Below are 16,768 nucleotides of genomic sequence, written 5' to 3'. Positions count from 1 at the left end.
AGCCATCAGCAAAATGCTCTTGGAGTAAGTTTTATAAAAAACCAAAGAAAAATAAACCTTTGATACAAGTAACAAAATTAATGTAGTAAACAATTATGTTATTTATCTACAATAGTCAACAATACAAAGAAGTAGATATAAAAGGTTTCTTGGTCAAAAGCTTACTATACATTTGGAACATCTGCCCCCCCATCTCAAGAATGATCAAATACAAAGAAATTAAGCATAAAGCTTTCTGTCCCTCAAAAGATGCCATGATCCTAAGACTGAAGGAAAAAAACCCTCAAAAACAAAACTATTGAGTCTGTTCTCCAGAACAGATACTTGAATAAAACAAAACTAAGGAAAAAAAAAATTAAGCTCCATCCACCACCAAACATATTTGCTACAGGGAAAACTGGGATAAAAAAGGAATGTAGTCAATACTGAAATCCTTCCTTATGTTACTTGTATGATTTCAAAAAATCTGTCTTTAGGAGAAGTGAGGTCAGTTTGCAGATACGGTCTAAGGAAACTGAAAAGGTGGGGAATTTCTCACTGATGGGATCATTTTGAATTCATTGTACTGCAAAATCACCAAGGACATGTTTTTGAAGACGAAAAACGAACTCCTTCACCAGAGATTATCCTGAAGCCTGAACATCTTCAGGAAATAATTATACCCCTGGGTTTTCTCCCCAGTGTTTTTAGTTGGCATTTCTCTGAGGGAGAGGGAGGCTTTCATGAAGATACTTCATGCTCCCATGCTCTGAAAAGTCAGAAACAACATGATTGTTCCCCCTCAGCAACCACTTCGTAGTTAAGAGTCCTTCAATTCCCACTGGTCCACGTGCATGGATACGTGAAGTACTAATTCCCACTTCAGCACCTGTAGGAAACACCCAAGATAAAGACAGTTAATCTTCTGATGATGTTCACATAATACTAAATGTTTTCGCACCTCTAAGTAAAAATGCTGCCTGCCTTTCAGAGACTTGCCAATCTCTGCTCTTCTCCAAATACCAGTTCCGTTTACCTAAAGGAGAAGCTCGAGAAGATTAACTACTAATTATAAATTGTAATGTTTATACTTTTGGCTGCTAGTTACTTTCAGAAAGAAAGGTGCAAGAGAGAGAGAGGTATCTCTTACATTGTTTTTAGACTGATCTAAGGGCATAATCCTTAAAAAAAGAAAAAAACTAAACTAGTAAAGATTATGATCTTACGTCCTTTTTCATCACATTAAAGAGATTTTGGAAGACAACTGGAATTTTTTAGTCACGCTGTTCAAGCTGACACAGTGATAACGTTTAGCGGAGACTTCTGATTTTCCACCTCATCAAGGAGTGTTTCCCTTGCCTTCTGCAATTCACAGTAGGTGCACCTGTTTATTTAATCAGTTGATACTCAGTTTGGTTCCTGCCCTCCATTCCTTAATTCTGCACATTGGACAGCATCTCAATCTGCCCAGCAGGACTGAAACATCGCATTCTTTAGAGCATCATTAGAAAGAGAAACGAAAGGAAAGATGTTCAGCAGTTTCACATCCTATATTGCATTGTTCTATCACTATATGCATGCAGCATACTTTACTGCAATTGAATAGAGCTTCAAAGCTTCACCTTTTTGTACAGTACCTTTCCTGAAAGCCTTTTATTAGACAGTAAGATAAGAGACTAATCCCGTCTTTCAGGGTTCATACTGCCACATTTTTCACACACCAGAAAATTCTGCAGTCGCAACCTCGCAATATCTTCCCTCTTACCAAGTCCAAACCTATAGCCATCAGAGAATCGGGTACTGGCATTCCAGAAAACACAAGCACTGTCCACGTGCTGGAGGAAGAACTCTGCTGTTTTCTCTGCAAAAGAAGCAGAGACAAACATAAAATCCATTACATACAGAGAGATCAAGTGTTCCAATAAACACAGCATAAAACAGTGAACATACGTAACAATACAACTTTCAAACCTTATCAGACAGTACTTCAACAGCCTGGGCTAAACCACACTCATTTTTACCTTCCTCCTAGTATGCTTATCAAGTAGACACAATTGCAAATCTTAGAAGAAGCTCACCAAGATTAGAAAAAGCAAAAATTCCAACTCAATTCAGTTTCGTCAAAGAGAGATTTAGTTGCATGACTGACGAGAAAGAACAGCTGCCCCACACAGCGTTTGTCATTCAAACTGAGACACTTAAGCTACAGTCAGCTCTCCATTAGTCTCAAACATGGAATTATTCCAAATACTGAGAAATCCTAAACTCAATTCCTCTTGCAGGTAACATTTGAGAACTATGATGTAGAAATGCCACATGCAAGTGTGTGAACTTGGAGGTCAGTAGCCCTTAGCAACAAGACAGACATTCGAGAGCAACTCTATTTCCAGTATAAATCACTAGTTCACCAGGTCCTGTGGCAGTGGTTATGGTATCAAATGCATGCCTTTTAGTGACATGCATTTAAGCTCAGCAAAAAGTAGAGAAACAGAAGCCTACTTGACTCACACTGGCCAGCCACAAATCAACATGACCTTACCTGCAGCTTATTCTCAGAAGTTCTCAGCTTGGTTTGGTTGGAGAGTCAACCCTTGTCTTGGCACAGCTCTAGTAAGGTTTTGAACTGGTACAGACCCAACAGACAAACTACTACAACTTTGCACTAACACCAGGAATTAGCAGTCAAACCAAAACAGCAGCTTAAAGAAGGAGCTAAGTCACTAACCATTCTCTGTGATAATAACATCCGTATGGGAACTTCCATACTTGTGGATATGTTCAACAGCCTCTTGAACACTGTCCACCACCTCAATGCAGCACTCCAGGTCTCCATACTCTGTGCGCAGAGATTTCACTTCTGAAGGACTGAATGTCAAATATGATGCAAACTTTGGGCCAGCATGAATCTTCACCTGCAACACCAGAAACATTTTCTTTGTTGCTACTGACCATACCAGAGCCTTTCAGATGAAAATGTATTTTCTTGTATTCAATATAGGATGGATAGCAGTCCTGGTGGTACTGTGTTTTGAACTTCTGACTAAAAGACTGTTAAAAACACACCAATGTTTTGGCTGCTGCTGAACAGAGCTTGCACAGCATGAAGGTTCTCTCTTCCCCCCTGCTCCATCTCTGTGCCCCTAGCAAGAAGATTGGGAGTGTGTAGGAAGTTGGGAGGGGACACAGGCAACAGTTGACCAGAACTGACCAAAGGGGTGTTCCATGCCATATAATGTCATGTGCAGCAACACAAACTGAGGGGAGAGGGGTTTTGAAGAAGGTAGCCATTGCTCAAGAGACTGGCTGGGCATTGGCTTTTTTTGTGGCAGACAGCAAGTAATTAGCTTTGCCTTGTGGGTGTTTTGGGGGACTAATGGGTTTTTAGGTCTGTTTTGGGGTTTACTTTTTTACTGGGTTGTTTCCTCCTTTTTGTCTCCTTTCTTCTTCCTCTTTCCTTTACTTATCAAAGCTATCTTTCAACTGCCAAGGTTCCTTGCTTTTGCTCTAATTTTCTCCTCCTGTCCCACTTGGAACAAGGGAGAGTAAGCAGGCAGCTGGATGGTGCTTCACCAATGAGTGGAGTTAATCCACAACATGCAGGCAGTGTAAGAAAAATACACCTATACTTTGGGAAACTTGGCACATAGGTGAATTAGCTACAAGGTACAATAACTGACATGCTAAGCTGGTTGCCTACCATGACAAGCTCCTAATTCAGGACTCACTTAAAATTATTTAAAGCAATTGCATCACTTAGTCACCAGGCAGAAAAGGCCAGTACAGTCCTAGCCAGTACTGCTAGGAAAACAGCTTTTGACAGCCTTCGTTTTAAGACAGCAACTGCAATGCAGAGAATAATAAAAGGAATGCTTCCAAGTTTGCACCTACAGAAGTCATAAGATCTTGGATGACTTTTATCCTTTTACTTTATAAATTGATACCAGCCCTCTCTGAAGCACATCTCAGACACAAATGAGTTACTGGGTCCAAAACCAAAAAAAACTCACACAGGTATTTTTCATTTGTTATAAAGAAGATTTTAACACATTATCAACTTCTGCCAAAACACCTAAACAATGAGAGATAATTTAGAACAGATACAGCACAGAAATTTGATGCAAATGAAACACAAATTTTGACAAGACAAGCATAAATAGGAAATAAGGCATAAGTCTACTAAATGTGAAGGCTTTTAAGACGATCTCTGGAAACCAGCATTTTCTTGTGCAACTATAAATTACTTTAATTTATAATTTAATAATAATTTAATTTATATACATATACATATATATATATATATATATATATAATATAATTTATATTATAATTTAATATCTTTAATTGCATTATCCTGCCCAATATTTGCATGTTTCCCATTGTCAGGTCAGATTAGACAGAGGTAATATCCTCCCCACTGTATAAGGAGATGGGTTAGGATTAGAGATGGAAATGCACTAGTACTTATACTCCTTTCACCCAAAATACAAACATCTACCCTGCACTCTACCCTTCCCAAGAAACAACTAAATAAGACATTAAAAAGCCCCAATCATTGAGAACCTGCTCCTTGACTACTTAGTGGCTTCTTTTACTATAACCCTTTTAACATCATCAAAACGTATGACCTCTCTATCCTGCATTATTCACTGCCTGTGCACTCTATTTGTCAAATACACAGCACTGTGTGAAAACCCTTGATTTATGTGCAATTCACTTCTTCCTGATGCATCTCTGCTACCTTTACTGAAAAAACATTGCTTGTGTCTAGACAACTGATTAGTACACTGGCCTTTTGATAAGCTTTGACATACCAGGAGGGAAAATTGGTAGGAATAAAGGGCATGCAAGAGAAAATTTTTAAAACCCATGTATGAAGCAAATTCAGAAAGGATAAAAAAGGGAATTCACTTGGGTAAGAAGCTAAATTAATAGATTCAGGAAGATAAGGCTTTGCATCTGGCTGGATTTGAAAGGGTAGAGAAAGGGTTGTGTATATGCTTTTATGGCAGAAGATCATTTTTGCTATATACAAGGAAGTATATAGCAAAGGTAACCCAGTAACAGCCTGTAGCTGTTACTGAATAAGCTGCTTCCAGATCATTTCTACAGGAACACTTGATGCTGTATGGAGAAGCAAAGTTCACTGACATGTACAAAGACATATTTGGATAACTAAAAAATTATGCTGTGTAAACAGGGCTACATCAGCCACACCAAATGCTTCCAAAATTTCAGAAATAAAACCAGACAAAAATCACAAAACAAAACACAAGTATGAGGGACTAACCTGTTCTACTCTCAACATGTCTATGACCTGATCAAACAACGGGGTTCTCAGCAAGTCTCGATGAATTAAGAGAGTTTCCAGAGCATTACAGGCAGCAGGATATTCACACTTTGAGTCTCTGACTGAGGTTTAAGAGTAGATAATTGGTTATATAACATTTACAACAAAGATTTTGGATATTATATAAATTATAAATTACCACAACTACATCGCATACTCCAAAGTTCAATTATACCCATGAGATTCAAGTCATCCTCCCACAGCTTACTTATTCGTGTGACCTTCTCAACACTGGCATCCGTGTCAACATAGACATGACAGATCCCTTCACTGTGTCCCATCACTGGGATTCCCTTAGCAGCTTTTTGGATGTTTCTGACTAACTGTGATGAACCACGTGGAATGATGAGGTCTATCAGCTTATCCAAACGGCAGAGATCTTCTACTTCCTCTCTTGTGTTCACCTGGGGTAGTTGCAATATAAAGGGTATACAGTTTGAACTCTCAAGTTTTGCCCACATATACATACTATAGCAAAGAAAAAGATTTAACTCTAGGCACTTACCAGTTGCACTGCATCTCTGACTCCATGAATAGAGAGTGCTTCTTGTGTCAGACGATGAAGGATTTGATTGCTATGTGCTGCCTCTTTCCCTCCTTTAAGTAGTAAGCCATTTCCACTGGCTATGGCCAAAGCAGACACCTGTCAAAGGAGTTTATTATAGGGGAAAATAAACCCTTAAAGGTAATCTGGGTCTTCTGTAAGAATAACACCCAATAACATAAAATAAAAGCAGGATTTTTTTTATTTACTCAATCTAGAGTTTTCTTTTCATGGCTCCGAAAAACCATTACAAGTAGCAGCACATTTAACTCCAGAAATTAAATGTGCTAGTTTCAGGAGCAAACTTGAGTTTTCAGGGTACTGCTGCCATGGGGAGACTACAGTGAAAAAGTCAGAGGAAACTATGGACATAGGGCTTCATATGAATTGGATCCCTGTGTGTGCAATTACTCCAAGGAGAATAATTTTAGGAGCAAGGACTCTTGTCCCTAACCATTCCAGCAGAGAGTGTGTTCTTCCTACAGGAAGGAAAAACATTTTCATCATGCTGTTGAAAACAGCAATCATAAATAGGTAATACTTGCTCTAAGTGTGGAGAAAAAAAATTTTGAGACAATAGGCCCAGCATCATCTCTGCTTCCATGTTTATCACCAGAAGAAACTGACAGATACTGCTGCCCTTCTGTTTAAGGTATCAGATTTCACCATTTAAATCCAGCAATGCAAGAGGTTTTTGTTCTTTTCTACCTCAGAGTATGTCAGACACAATAAAGCACTTTTCTAAACCTATTTTTCTTTTGCATCCTTTTTTGTATTCAGCATCCCAACTTCATTCACAATGGCCTCACAATTTTTCCACCTACTTAAAAAAAGTTTAAAAGCATTCACTCCTTCAGAAAACAAAATCGCCTACTCTCCAGAATCTCAAGAATAAATAAACTTAGTATTTTATGTTATTTTGCTGTATTTCTATCTTCTGGGAAAGATTATACATATCACTATCATCACCTGTATATATCATCATCAAACCTACACTCATTAGAGTACATACTGTATGTTATTGAGATGTTGATGCCAAAATTAGTCAGGCTCACACCTAACAAGAAGTTAGCTTGGTGGCACATTCTAGATCCTGGTTCATGAAATAACCAGCCAGATAATCATTCCCCTTCTAGTATCAAATGGGTAAGAATAATCACAATGCTTGGTATTCTACCTCATTTGAAAATAATAGCGAAAAATAAGAAACACTTTAGATAAACACACTGAAGTATAACCGTCTGGGAAGTCTGCCTTACATAACTATCATGTGTCTTTTTAAGTTATATAACTTAAAAAACCATTTGATTTTATTTTAAAAGTACCTTCTAAGTATCTGCCCCTCCAGATCAGTATCACAAAGGAAAACTAAACAAATAAGCTTATTTAAGTAACGGGGCATAAGATTAAAATAAAGGTTTTGACATAGTTAGTAAAAATGAAAAGAAAAAAATACCAAGAATTAAGACACAAAAATAAAAAACTTGTGTAATTAAAAGTAGAACACAAGATAAGGGGTTTCAAAATGGTTCAGTCTCAAAGACCAGTAAAACATGACTATACTTCAGAGCAACAATTGGATTTGGTGGAATCTATACAAAACAGTCTCTGAAGGATGCTTGCAATTTCACCCTGTAAGTATTAGAGGCAAACATGTTGTTCGTATATGCTCACTTATTCAATCTTAACCCAACCAAGCATAAGATGCAGTTGTAAACTAAGAGGAGGGAACTGCTCCTCTCAAGCAGGTACAGGATGGGATTGAAATCATACAATTCAAATGCAGAGTTATCAAAGATGACCCTCTGAAATTTCATCAGGAAGCCGGATGTGAGTATGAGGATAGGAGGCTGGCAAGAAGCAAAACAACTACCAAGTCAAGCTATCCTAAGTCTGTAAAACAAAGCAGGGGAAAAGAGGGCAGGGCAGGGAGTCAGTCTGCTGATAAGATATAGCCAAGAGAAAGAGGTAGACATGAGCTATGCAAGGCAAGAGATCTAGCCTGAAGTCCAGAAAGACAGATGCAAATTCAAAAAGGTAGCATACTGGTTATCTGCAACAAACAGAGCTGGTAGTCAAGGGAGACTAGTGCCTTTTTGTTTCACAGGAACTTTTCTTACAGCATACTCCTTTTCACTGTGAAATAGGGACTACTCACAAAAATCTGTCATGAAGTACAAAGCTCTCCACTGGTTGAGCCTTACATCTTCTTGTAAGTGGCTGTACCCACTACTTTCTACTCAAACACCTGCTCATATACTAGAGAACTCCTCAGTCAAGCTTCTTAGATACCTAACATTGATAATGGGAAGAAAAGCTGCTAATCACAGTTTGGTTTTTTTTTTGCTTTCATTTTAAATCTACTTCAGTTGCTCAGTAAAGTATTTGGGAGTTAGAAAGTAAGACCAATGTTGCTCCTGCAACATTAGTTCAGCACCCGTATTTTCATGCATTTGATAACAGCATTTACTTTCCACACAGTGCTGAAAGGGAAGGCATATGCCCTTAACATACCCGACTTATTCCTGGCATAAGACAAATTATTAACTGAACACTGCAGAAGCAAGCTCTGAAAACATCTCTGCTTAAAAAATAGGGACGCCAACACAATCAATTGTAGATAAATCCAAGCAAGAGTCCTTTGAAACAATACTTTTTGTAGTCTCTGCTTGCTCGCCAACAGAAATACCCAAGAGTGTAATCTACCTTCCTTACAAACCTGTGGAAGACAGTCAGGACGAGATTCAAAGATCACGAGAAGGACCCCAATCGGCACTGTCACCTGCTCCAAATCCAGGTCTTTTGCTATTCGAGTTCGTCGAATGACACGGCCGACGCTGTCCTGCGAGGATGCTGCAATCTGACGCAGACCAATAGCCAAGCTGTTCAGCTTTGAAGTAGACAGACTTAGGCGTTTCAACAAAGGGAGTGCTAATCTCCCTAAAAGAAAGAAAAAGCTGTGCTGAGGATAGATTGGTCTTCCTAGGCTCAAGCAGATGTGACTTAAACGAGTGCTGTACCTAAGGAAAATTAAGGTGTATTTCCCACACCCTAGCAAGTAATCTGAGATTAAAAATGCACAGCATCAAGTCTGGTAGTCACAATAAAACCCCTCAAATATGATGACAATTTCATGCACCACATTTTCAATTAATGAGGTTTAAGAGCTTTGTACATGAAGCAATCACACAAACCACCAACATCCAGAAAGATAAGGTTTGTCCTATTTCATGTACTGAATGCATGACTGAATCTTTTACAAATTTCTACCCTTGCAGTATTTCTGGAAGGTCGAGGCAATAATTTCATATTTCTGCCTTACCAACAGAAACAGCAAATCGCTGACACATGCATAGCTTTTTCTGTGCAGACTGGGCAAGAACTTGAACTTTCTAGTCTGAACACGTTCAAACAGTGAGTTAACCCAGCAATGTCCCCTCAAATACTCTGGTCAGTGGTGCATTCCACAGACTATTACAATTCACGATGTGTCCTTTTCATGTATTTGTTATGCCAACATGCATACATCTCAACTCCAGCTTCTCAATGAATGCATCAGTCTAACACAGAAGAATGGGTCTCACCTGAGCCACCTAAAGAGAACTTTCCTCAATCAGAAGGGGACAACTGATGCTTTGGAGAGCATTAATTTAAGTGTAGAGATGATAGCCTTCCCTTCAGGAACCAAACATTACAGTAACCAGCCCAGAAAATACTCACTTTATGCATAACAGTAACAGAGATATTTGTTCTATTCTTTTTGGGATTTTTGTTTTTGTTTTTTTTTTTTTTACAATACACCACTTGGTGTTTTGCACTGCCTCAGTATCTTCTCTGATAAAGGCATCTGTTTTATGCAATGAAAGAGGCTGCAGCTGTTTACACTGACAAGCCCTCAAAGCCCTGGGTTCAATAATGTGTATTGGCCATATTGCCCAATCCCAGGTGACAGAAGTTCTAGTTCTGCTCATTTGTCTTGAGGCCCAGACACATACAAGATGATAGTATTACTATGGAAGGATTTGAAACAGTACCTTTATTTTCAGCCTCCTCTAAGTCCTTTTTGTTTGCTAAGAGAATTTCTTCTCTCTGGTCCGTTAGTAAATCAGCAAGACGATAAATAATCTCTGCTCTCTGAAAGAGAAAACATTTCTGAACTGACTTCTTATTCAAAGTCCATGCTGTTTGACATCTAGTTCCTATAGTCCATTCATGCTGACCACATCCTCTCACTATCTTAACTCTCCCGATACTTGGCCACCTGATTTTTCCAGCCTGTATCACACTGAAAAAGAAGACCAAACACCACTTCAGCCTTTACCTTGCTTTTAATTATCTTGCTTTCCTTGCCTAGTCTTCTTCATCAAAATCACGTCCTTCAACAGCACCTTGTACCACATCATACCCACGCAGCTGCAGAGTAATTGTCCACAGCTCCACTTTTGTACACATGTTGTATGCTAAACTCCACACAGGTGTGAATGGAGCAATTTATTCCAGTCAATTCTTCAGCAGCTTTGATCACAATTCACTTCTGTGTGCTACTTGATGCAATCAAAATTTTTATAAACCCCACATGAAAGCCCATATTACTTCACAGCCCCAAGGAACACGATCTTTTATTGCTTTTCTCATCTTTAAGCAGGCTACAATACAAACAATGGATCTGGCACAGAAATAATAGATTCTTGTCCCAAGGGACCCATTTATTTATAAGTCTGTGTTGTAAAACTTGCCATGCATGCACAGTATTAAAAATTTGTCCATATTGTTCTGTCACCTGCTCAGGCTGTAGAGCCGCCAAGGTCCTGCCACCAGCTCGAGCCATTTCAGCCTGCTGTTCTACAGTAGGGCCTGCAAAAAAACCCAAAAATATCCTACACTGACAAAGCAATAGCATAGAGAGAAGTGAGCACTAGCCTGTTCATCTTCCAATTCTTTGTTCAGAACATGAAAGCTAGTGCAGTTTTTAACAGACAAATCCAAGTAAAATGTTGTACTCTCAGACAGAAAAGTCTGTACCTGACACAAAAATACTGTTATGGTCCCTACATACAGAATCGCCACAAAGATTCTGTCTCCATGTCACAGCAAGTGTGCAGCATGTATCAAAAGGGCTTGGCAAAGGACAAAAGAACAACAGAATAGCTTAGACTCTAGGGCATAGTAGGACACTGAAAGAAAAGAGGCAAACTTTGAGAAGTTAAAGTATCCAGCTGACAGTCCACAGGGACGGACTTTAGCTACTTACCATATTTGTGACTCGGAATGGGATCACAAGATTAAAAGTTTTACTGCTGATACCAACTTATTATAGTGGGGCTAAAAAAAAAGGCACTTGAGCACATGGACACCGAGTGCGTTCAAAGATGATTTCACGAATTTATACAAAAAATCCATTAAGGATTACTATACACAAAGAAATTGACTTGGTTTAAAGTGCAAGTCAAAAGTATCACTCCAGAATCTATTCTGCTAAGGTGATAAATCTTTGGTCTGATTTTATCCAACAATTATTACACAGTTCCAGCAATGCAGTGGCAGGAAAACATTCCTACCTACCATAACAGAAGACTGAGTTGTAAAAGAAATTAATGACAAAAAATAAACCTAAACACTACTGTAGTTCAGCAGCACATTCTATATCCATATTTTCACACTGAAATCATAGATACTGGATGATAACTCTTAAGACTACAAAAGGCAAACCTTCTACTCTACTCATTGCATTCTTCAAATGCAAGTCTGATGCACCAGTTTATGAGCTGGAGTGAAGAAGAGCAGGGAATTCAGCAGTTTCTATCCATACTTTAGAAAACACCTTTCAAAATCCATTTTGCAAGCAGAGGATGGTTTCCCAGTTATTGCACAGCTCTGAACAAATTTTAATTCTAATTTTTCAGGAAAACTCTACAACTCTCAAGGTACACATTAACTCTGTACTCACCTGCAGGTTTTACCTCTGAAAAAAAAGTTCCAACTTTTTTCCCTTCTACAATATCTGTGATGACATGACCTGAGATCTTTGGGTGGGTTCCATTTGCAATCACTACTGAAGTGCCTCCTTGCAGGGCCCAAAGAGCTGCTTTCACCTACAGGAAAGGACAGAACCAGTTGCAAGAGATTCACCAGTTATTTGAATCACCACTCTCAACAAGACTTCTTGGTCCACTCTGATGTCCAGATTGATTGCTTATACTTTCAAAGAGCATTCAACACACTTTGGCAATCTCTGAACTTCAGTGTTGGAATACTGACATTTGCTTAATCCTTATGTTAAGTTTATATCAGGACTAGCTCATTAGTAAGGGTCCTTTGAAATCCCTGTGTACTAACTGGTCCTAAGATTTTCCTCTTTGCACATTTTTGAGCAGAATATGATTTCTCTCAAATCCCAGATGCTACCTGCTGAAGAGGTACTGCCAGTGGTTTTCTTTTGTCAATCAAAGTATGGGCAATATTATCCAGTACTACACTTAATTATGTGTCATCTATTTAATTGCAAAAGCTTCTCTGCTTACTCACTTCTATGCTTTCCTAATATTGTTCTAAAATTTGGTATTACAGTCCACAGTCAGTATGAGACACAAATGCAGATAGACTTATCACATCAAACTCGGCTACCAAAAGACCATCAGCTGCTTCATTATTGCTCAAATTTCACACTGAAAATCGAGATTTGTTCTTTGAGCCACCATCTGTTTCCTGTTATTGATGCTACAATTTTTCAAAAATGTCACCTATCTTCTCAACTGTAAGCAAATATTTGTTACACCTACATCAAAATTTGCCTCTATGTGACTCAAAAGACACCAAGTAACTCTAACTGACTGTTACTTTTACAACAAAAGTACTCTCTGACCTTGGCAGCTTTACCTTCAATACCTGGAATTGTTTAAACTATCCTAGAAATCAGATAAGGGAAAGTAATTTCTGAATAAGGTTTGTACATCCCATAGTTACAAATTCCTCCTCCTTTTGCCACCTTCCAGTCCATGCTCTGATACTTAAAGAGTGAGCCTTACCTGATTCTTCAGAAAAGGGAATAATCAATAATGTAACTGATGAATAATTTTATTTTGGTATTTTCCTGCTTAGTCAAGATCTGCTTTATTTTTTACAGACAACTTTCCAGATACATGCCAGGGAAATCTGCATGTTTGTATATCAGTGTCATGAGAGGCATATGCTGTCGCACAACACACCCATGTTTATGTACTCACAGCAATGAATACTGAGACCACCTGACTATACACAGCACTAAAACACATTAGCACTCCCACCTCCACTAATCTTTCACTCAAAAACTGAAGTACCTTGGTCTCCACCAATATATCCTTCAGAAGTACACTGTACAAACTCAAAAGAGAGGGAGGTACTGTATCAGATTTAAGAGATGGGAATTCCCAAAGTCTTTGAATTATCACATAATAAAGAATTGAGGACTGACTCTTATTTTAATTTAAAACACTAGAATACAGTTCCAAATGTCACCTTTTAAAATATATTGGACTGTAATTCGTAACTTGCTCTTTTCAATTCACATGGACCTAAAAGAAAAGCAAAAGGAAGCCATATACCATTTCAGGGTACTCAAAGAAATAGCTGAGGCTGGAAAGGATCCCTGGAAATCACATAGTCCAACTGCCTGCTCAAAGCAGGGTCAACTAAAGCAACTTACTCAAGATACCATCCGGTCTTGAAAATGTCCCAACAGAGAATCCACAGGTTCTCTTGGCAACCTGCTCCAGTGCTTCAGCAACCTCATTGTAAAATTCTTACATTTCAATTTAATCACCTGTACTTCTCTCTGTGCCCATGGCCTCTTGTGTGTTCCCTGGATACCACTGAGAAGAATCTGACTCTGCTTTCTCCAAACTCTTCCTTCAGCTACTTATACCCAAACCTTCTCTCTTCCAGTGTAAACAATCCTAGCTCACAGCCTCTCTTAGTGTGACAGTGCTGCAGCTCTTTAATCATATTCATGGCTCTCTGTTGGTGTCACTGTAGCAATGACATGTCCCTCCTGTATTGCAGTGTCTAGAAGCAGACACAACTCTACAGATGTGGTTTCACCACTGCTCAGTAGATGAAAGTAATAATTTTCCTCGACCTGCTGGCTGTGTTCTTTTTCATACAACCCAGAACACCGCTGGCCTGCTTTGCCCAAAGGCCATATTGCGGGTGTACATTCCATTTGGTATCTACCAAAACCCCTTTGCCCTTTTCACTGAACCTGCATTCAAGACAGTCAATTCTCCAGCCCATACCAATGTCCCTAGGCGTAGGACTCAGCACTTCCTTTTACTGAACTCTTAAGGTGCCCGCCTGCCCATTTCTGCAGCCTGCCAAGATCCATCTGAATAGCAGCACAAAGCACAATCATCTCATGCAGCTCCCTTTCCTTCCCGATTATGAAGCATATGTTCCATATTTATTTCTACCTTGGCTTCCATGCCACCCATTCCCACTCGGGATTTGGTTCCAAATGTTACAGACTGCTGGTCTCCTGGGTAGAATATGTCAATAAGCTTTGCGTCATCAGACCCTGGCGGGCTGTCAAAGAGTCCTGAAATAAATTATAAAAATCAGTTATATACCCTCATGTCCAAAGTTCACCCATGAAAAAAGAAAAACAAACAAACAAACAAACAAACAAACAACAAAAACAACCAATATGAGGCTATAAAGCTGTTCTCCACTTCAGGAACAGGAGGAATCCTCCTTTAGGAGGAGGATTTGAAACTTCCGCTGAACCCTTCTACCTGTAGAACTAAAAGCACAAAATTCTTAACTGGTAGATCCAAAAGGTAATTTGAAAGCCTAAAAAACAACAAACCAAAAACCCACACGCTGAATAGCAGAAGCGAGCTGGGAGGTAATGACATTTGGTTGAGGTTTCAGACAGTTTGCAGCTTTTAGATGTTCAAAATCAGGGCTTACATACACAAATCCCCAACTGAACAGGCAAAGAATAGTCCTCCTCACCAAAGACTCAGATGATATTCTTGAATGGTGGATTGCACAGTGAGAAAACAGGCAATTCAGAAACATGTAAAAAGGGTAACTGTTGAATTCTACTAAGAAGGAACACAACACTACAGAGACAAACTCTTATTAGCATTTTTTAAAATCAAGTAATTTAATGTCGCTACACTTGGAGTTCAATGACACTTTGGTTAACTATATTAAACTTCATATTAAACTTCAACTCTACTGCTACACTTCCCAGAAATTCTGTATGTGCACAAATACTGCCACAACAAATTAGAGAGCACAAGTGCAGTCTATCTGTGCCCGCCCTTGATAGGTTGGGAAGTAGAGGACTCCTTTCCATAAACAAGCTGTCACATTGACTTAATAAGATTGGAGGACAGGTATGCTGGTTTTTGGGATTTTTTACAAACTCCTTTGATTATTGTTTTAATGAGTTGCTCCAAGACAGTCATTTTTACTAGAATTAACCATGAAAACCAGCTTCATCTACTAAAAGAAACTGTGCTTATAAAAGACACCTCTTTCCTCCCCAGGGCCTCAAGCATGTGCTGAAAGCCAGATCTACTAAAAGAAACACATCTGAAGAAGATGAAAAGAATATGTGACTTAATATGCAAACCTGCTGCCAGAAGAAACAAACTATTGTAGAATAGTATTTGGTTTATACTCCTGATTCGAGACACGTAGCTTTTATCCTGCATACTCTTCCTGACTATCATGCAACTCTGAGAAGCCAGCAGAAGTACCACAGTACATGTGGTATTCTGGGATCTGGAACAGGTCTCAGGTTCACATGCATTCTGCCCCATCCAAATTCAACAGTGTGTCAGACAACATCAACATTGGGTACAGGCCTTAAGGAATTACTGTAGTACATTGCAATTGTCTTTGTAAAAGAGATGAACTGAAGAGATCAGTAAAAAGAGGTTGGAAAAGGAAAAGAGGTTGGTTTGACAATCTGATGTGCTTCACTAAAATCAGAAATAAATTACTCACAAACCTTCTACGTCTGAAAGAACAATCAGGAGATCAGTTTTCATTTCCACAGCCAGTCGTGCTGCCAGACTGTCGTTATCCTTCACACTAATTACCTGCAATACACATACATATCAGAAGCAGTGAACAGTGTGAGGAACTAAGAAATATTTAGTGCCAGCATAAAAAAGCTGTCTACCTCAGCACTAACAAGTTCTTCCAAGCTGCTTTTTTCTCACCCACCAAAAACTTCAAAGGTGATCTTTGTGTGAAAGTACATATGCTTCAGTAAAGTGGTATCCAAATGACAAGCAGTGTCATCAGTACTTGCATTCTCCACCTTAGTGCCCAGTGACAGGGCAAGAGGCACTAACTGACGCGGCTTTAAGAAGAGGTGCTGGATTACATGACCTGCAGAGGCATGCTTGCTTTTGGTAAAGGAGACAATATTTGCCCAGGTTTCATCCCATAACACTGTATCATGCCAAATACAGACAAGTCAACACAGTCTTCCAGTATCCTCTTGCCCATGTAATAATTCTGTATATTTATTTCTCTGCTGTAGACTTCAGAGGTTCCTGGTTATGGCATTAGTCAAGTACACATCAGCACTGCACCATCTGCAAGCAGGACCCCCCTACCCCACAATACTTTACCCACATTTACCCCCTGTAGATCACTGTTTGGCTCTGGAGGTGGAACAACTGCATCATTAGTGTTAATTATAGGGACAATATTCATCCTTAAAAGCTCATGTAATGTTCCATTTAAGTTGCGACGCTTCTGTTCATCGTGGAAATCCAGATTGGTGACTAAAATCTAAAAGGAAGAAAGAAACTACTTAGCCTACTACCTTTCCTATAAGAATGTCATATAATCTTATGTATTAACACATCATAACAGAGCAGTCATGCCTTTTGGATCAC

General features: G+C 39.0%; 1 protein-coding gene across 12 annotated transcripts in view; it reads right to left on the bottom strand.

The window, feature by feature from the left end:
* Window positions 1-20: 20 nt before the first annotated feature.
* ALDH18A1 (aldehyde dehydrogenase 18 family member A1) overlaps window positions 21-16,768 on the bottom strand; it is a 31,499-nt gene continuing 14,751 nt past the window's right edge. For 6 of the 12 annotated variants that reach the window (XM_056494254.1, XM_056494257.1, XM_056494256.1 and 3 more), the window contains exons 6-18: window positions 16,503-16,661; window positions 15,868-15,958; window positions 14,315-14,439; window positions 11,818-11,962; window positions 10,651-10,724; window positions 9,905-10,004; window positions 8,590-8,810; window positions 5,832-5,969; window positions 5,535-5,730; window positions 5,267-5,388; window positions 2,705-2,891; window positions 1,745-1,840; window positions 21-868 (exon numbers count right to left, since the gene is read on the bottom strand). In XM_056494254.1, the coding sequence (XP_056350229.1) occupies window positions 687-868; window positions 1,745-1,840; window positions 2,705-2,891; window positions 5,267-5,388; window positions 5,535-5,730; window positions 5,832-5,969; window positions 8,590-8,810; window positions 9,905-10,004; window positions 10,651-10,724; window positions 11,818-11,962; window positions 14,315-14,439; window positions 15,868-15,958; window positions 16,503-16,661 (1,836 nt within the window). In that variant the 3' untranslated portion in view covers window positions 21-686. The remainder of the gene's footprint in view (window positions 869-1,744; window positions 1,841-2,704; window positions 2,892-5,266; window positions 5,389-5,534; window positions 5,731-5,831; window positions 5,970-8,589; window positions 8,811-9,904; window positions 10,005-10,650; window positions 10,725-11,817; window positions 11,963-14,314; window positions 14,440-15,867; window positions 15,959-16,502; window positions 16,662-16,768) is intronic. The other 6 variants (XM_056494259.1, XM_056494261.1, XM_056494260.1 and 3 more) reach the window with 1 other exon arrangement.

Source organism: Oenanthe melanoleuca, chromosome 6, assembly GCF_029582105.1.
Source record: "Oenanthe melanoleuca isolate GR-GAL-2019-014 chromosome 6, OMel1.0, whole genome shotgun sequence".
Lineage (NCBI taxonomy): Eukaryota > Metazoa > Chordata > Aves > Passeriformes > Muscicapidae > Oenanthe > Oenanthe melanoleuca.
Note: the sequence above shows the minus strand (reverse complement) of the source record. Positions and strands in the feature narration are given on the sequence as shown.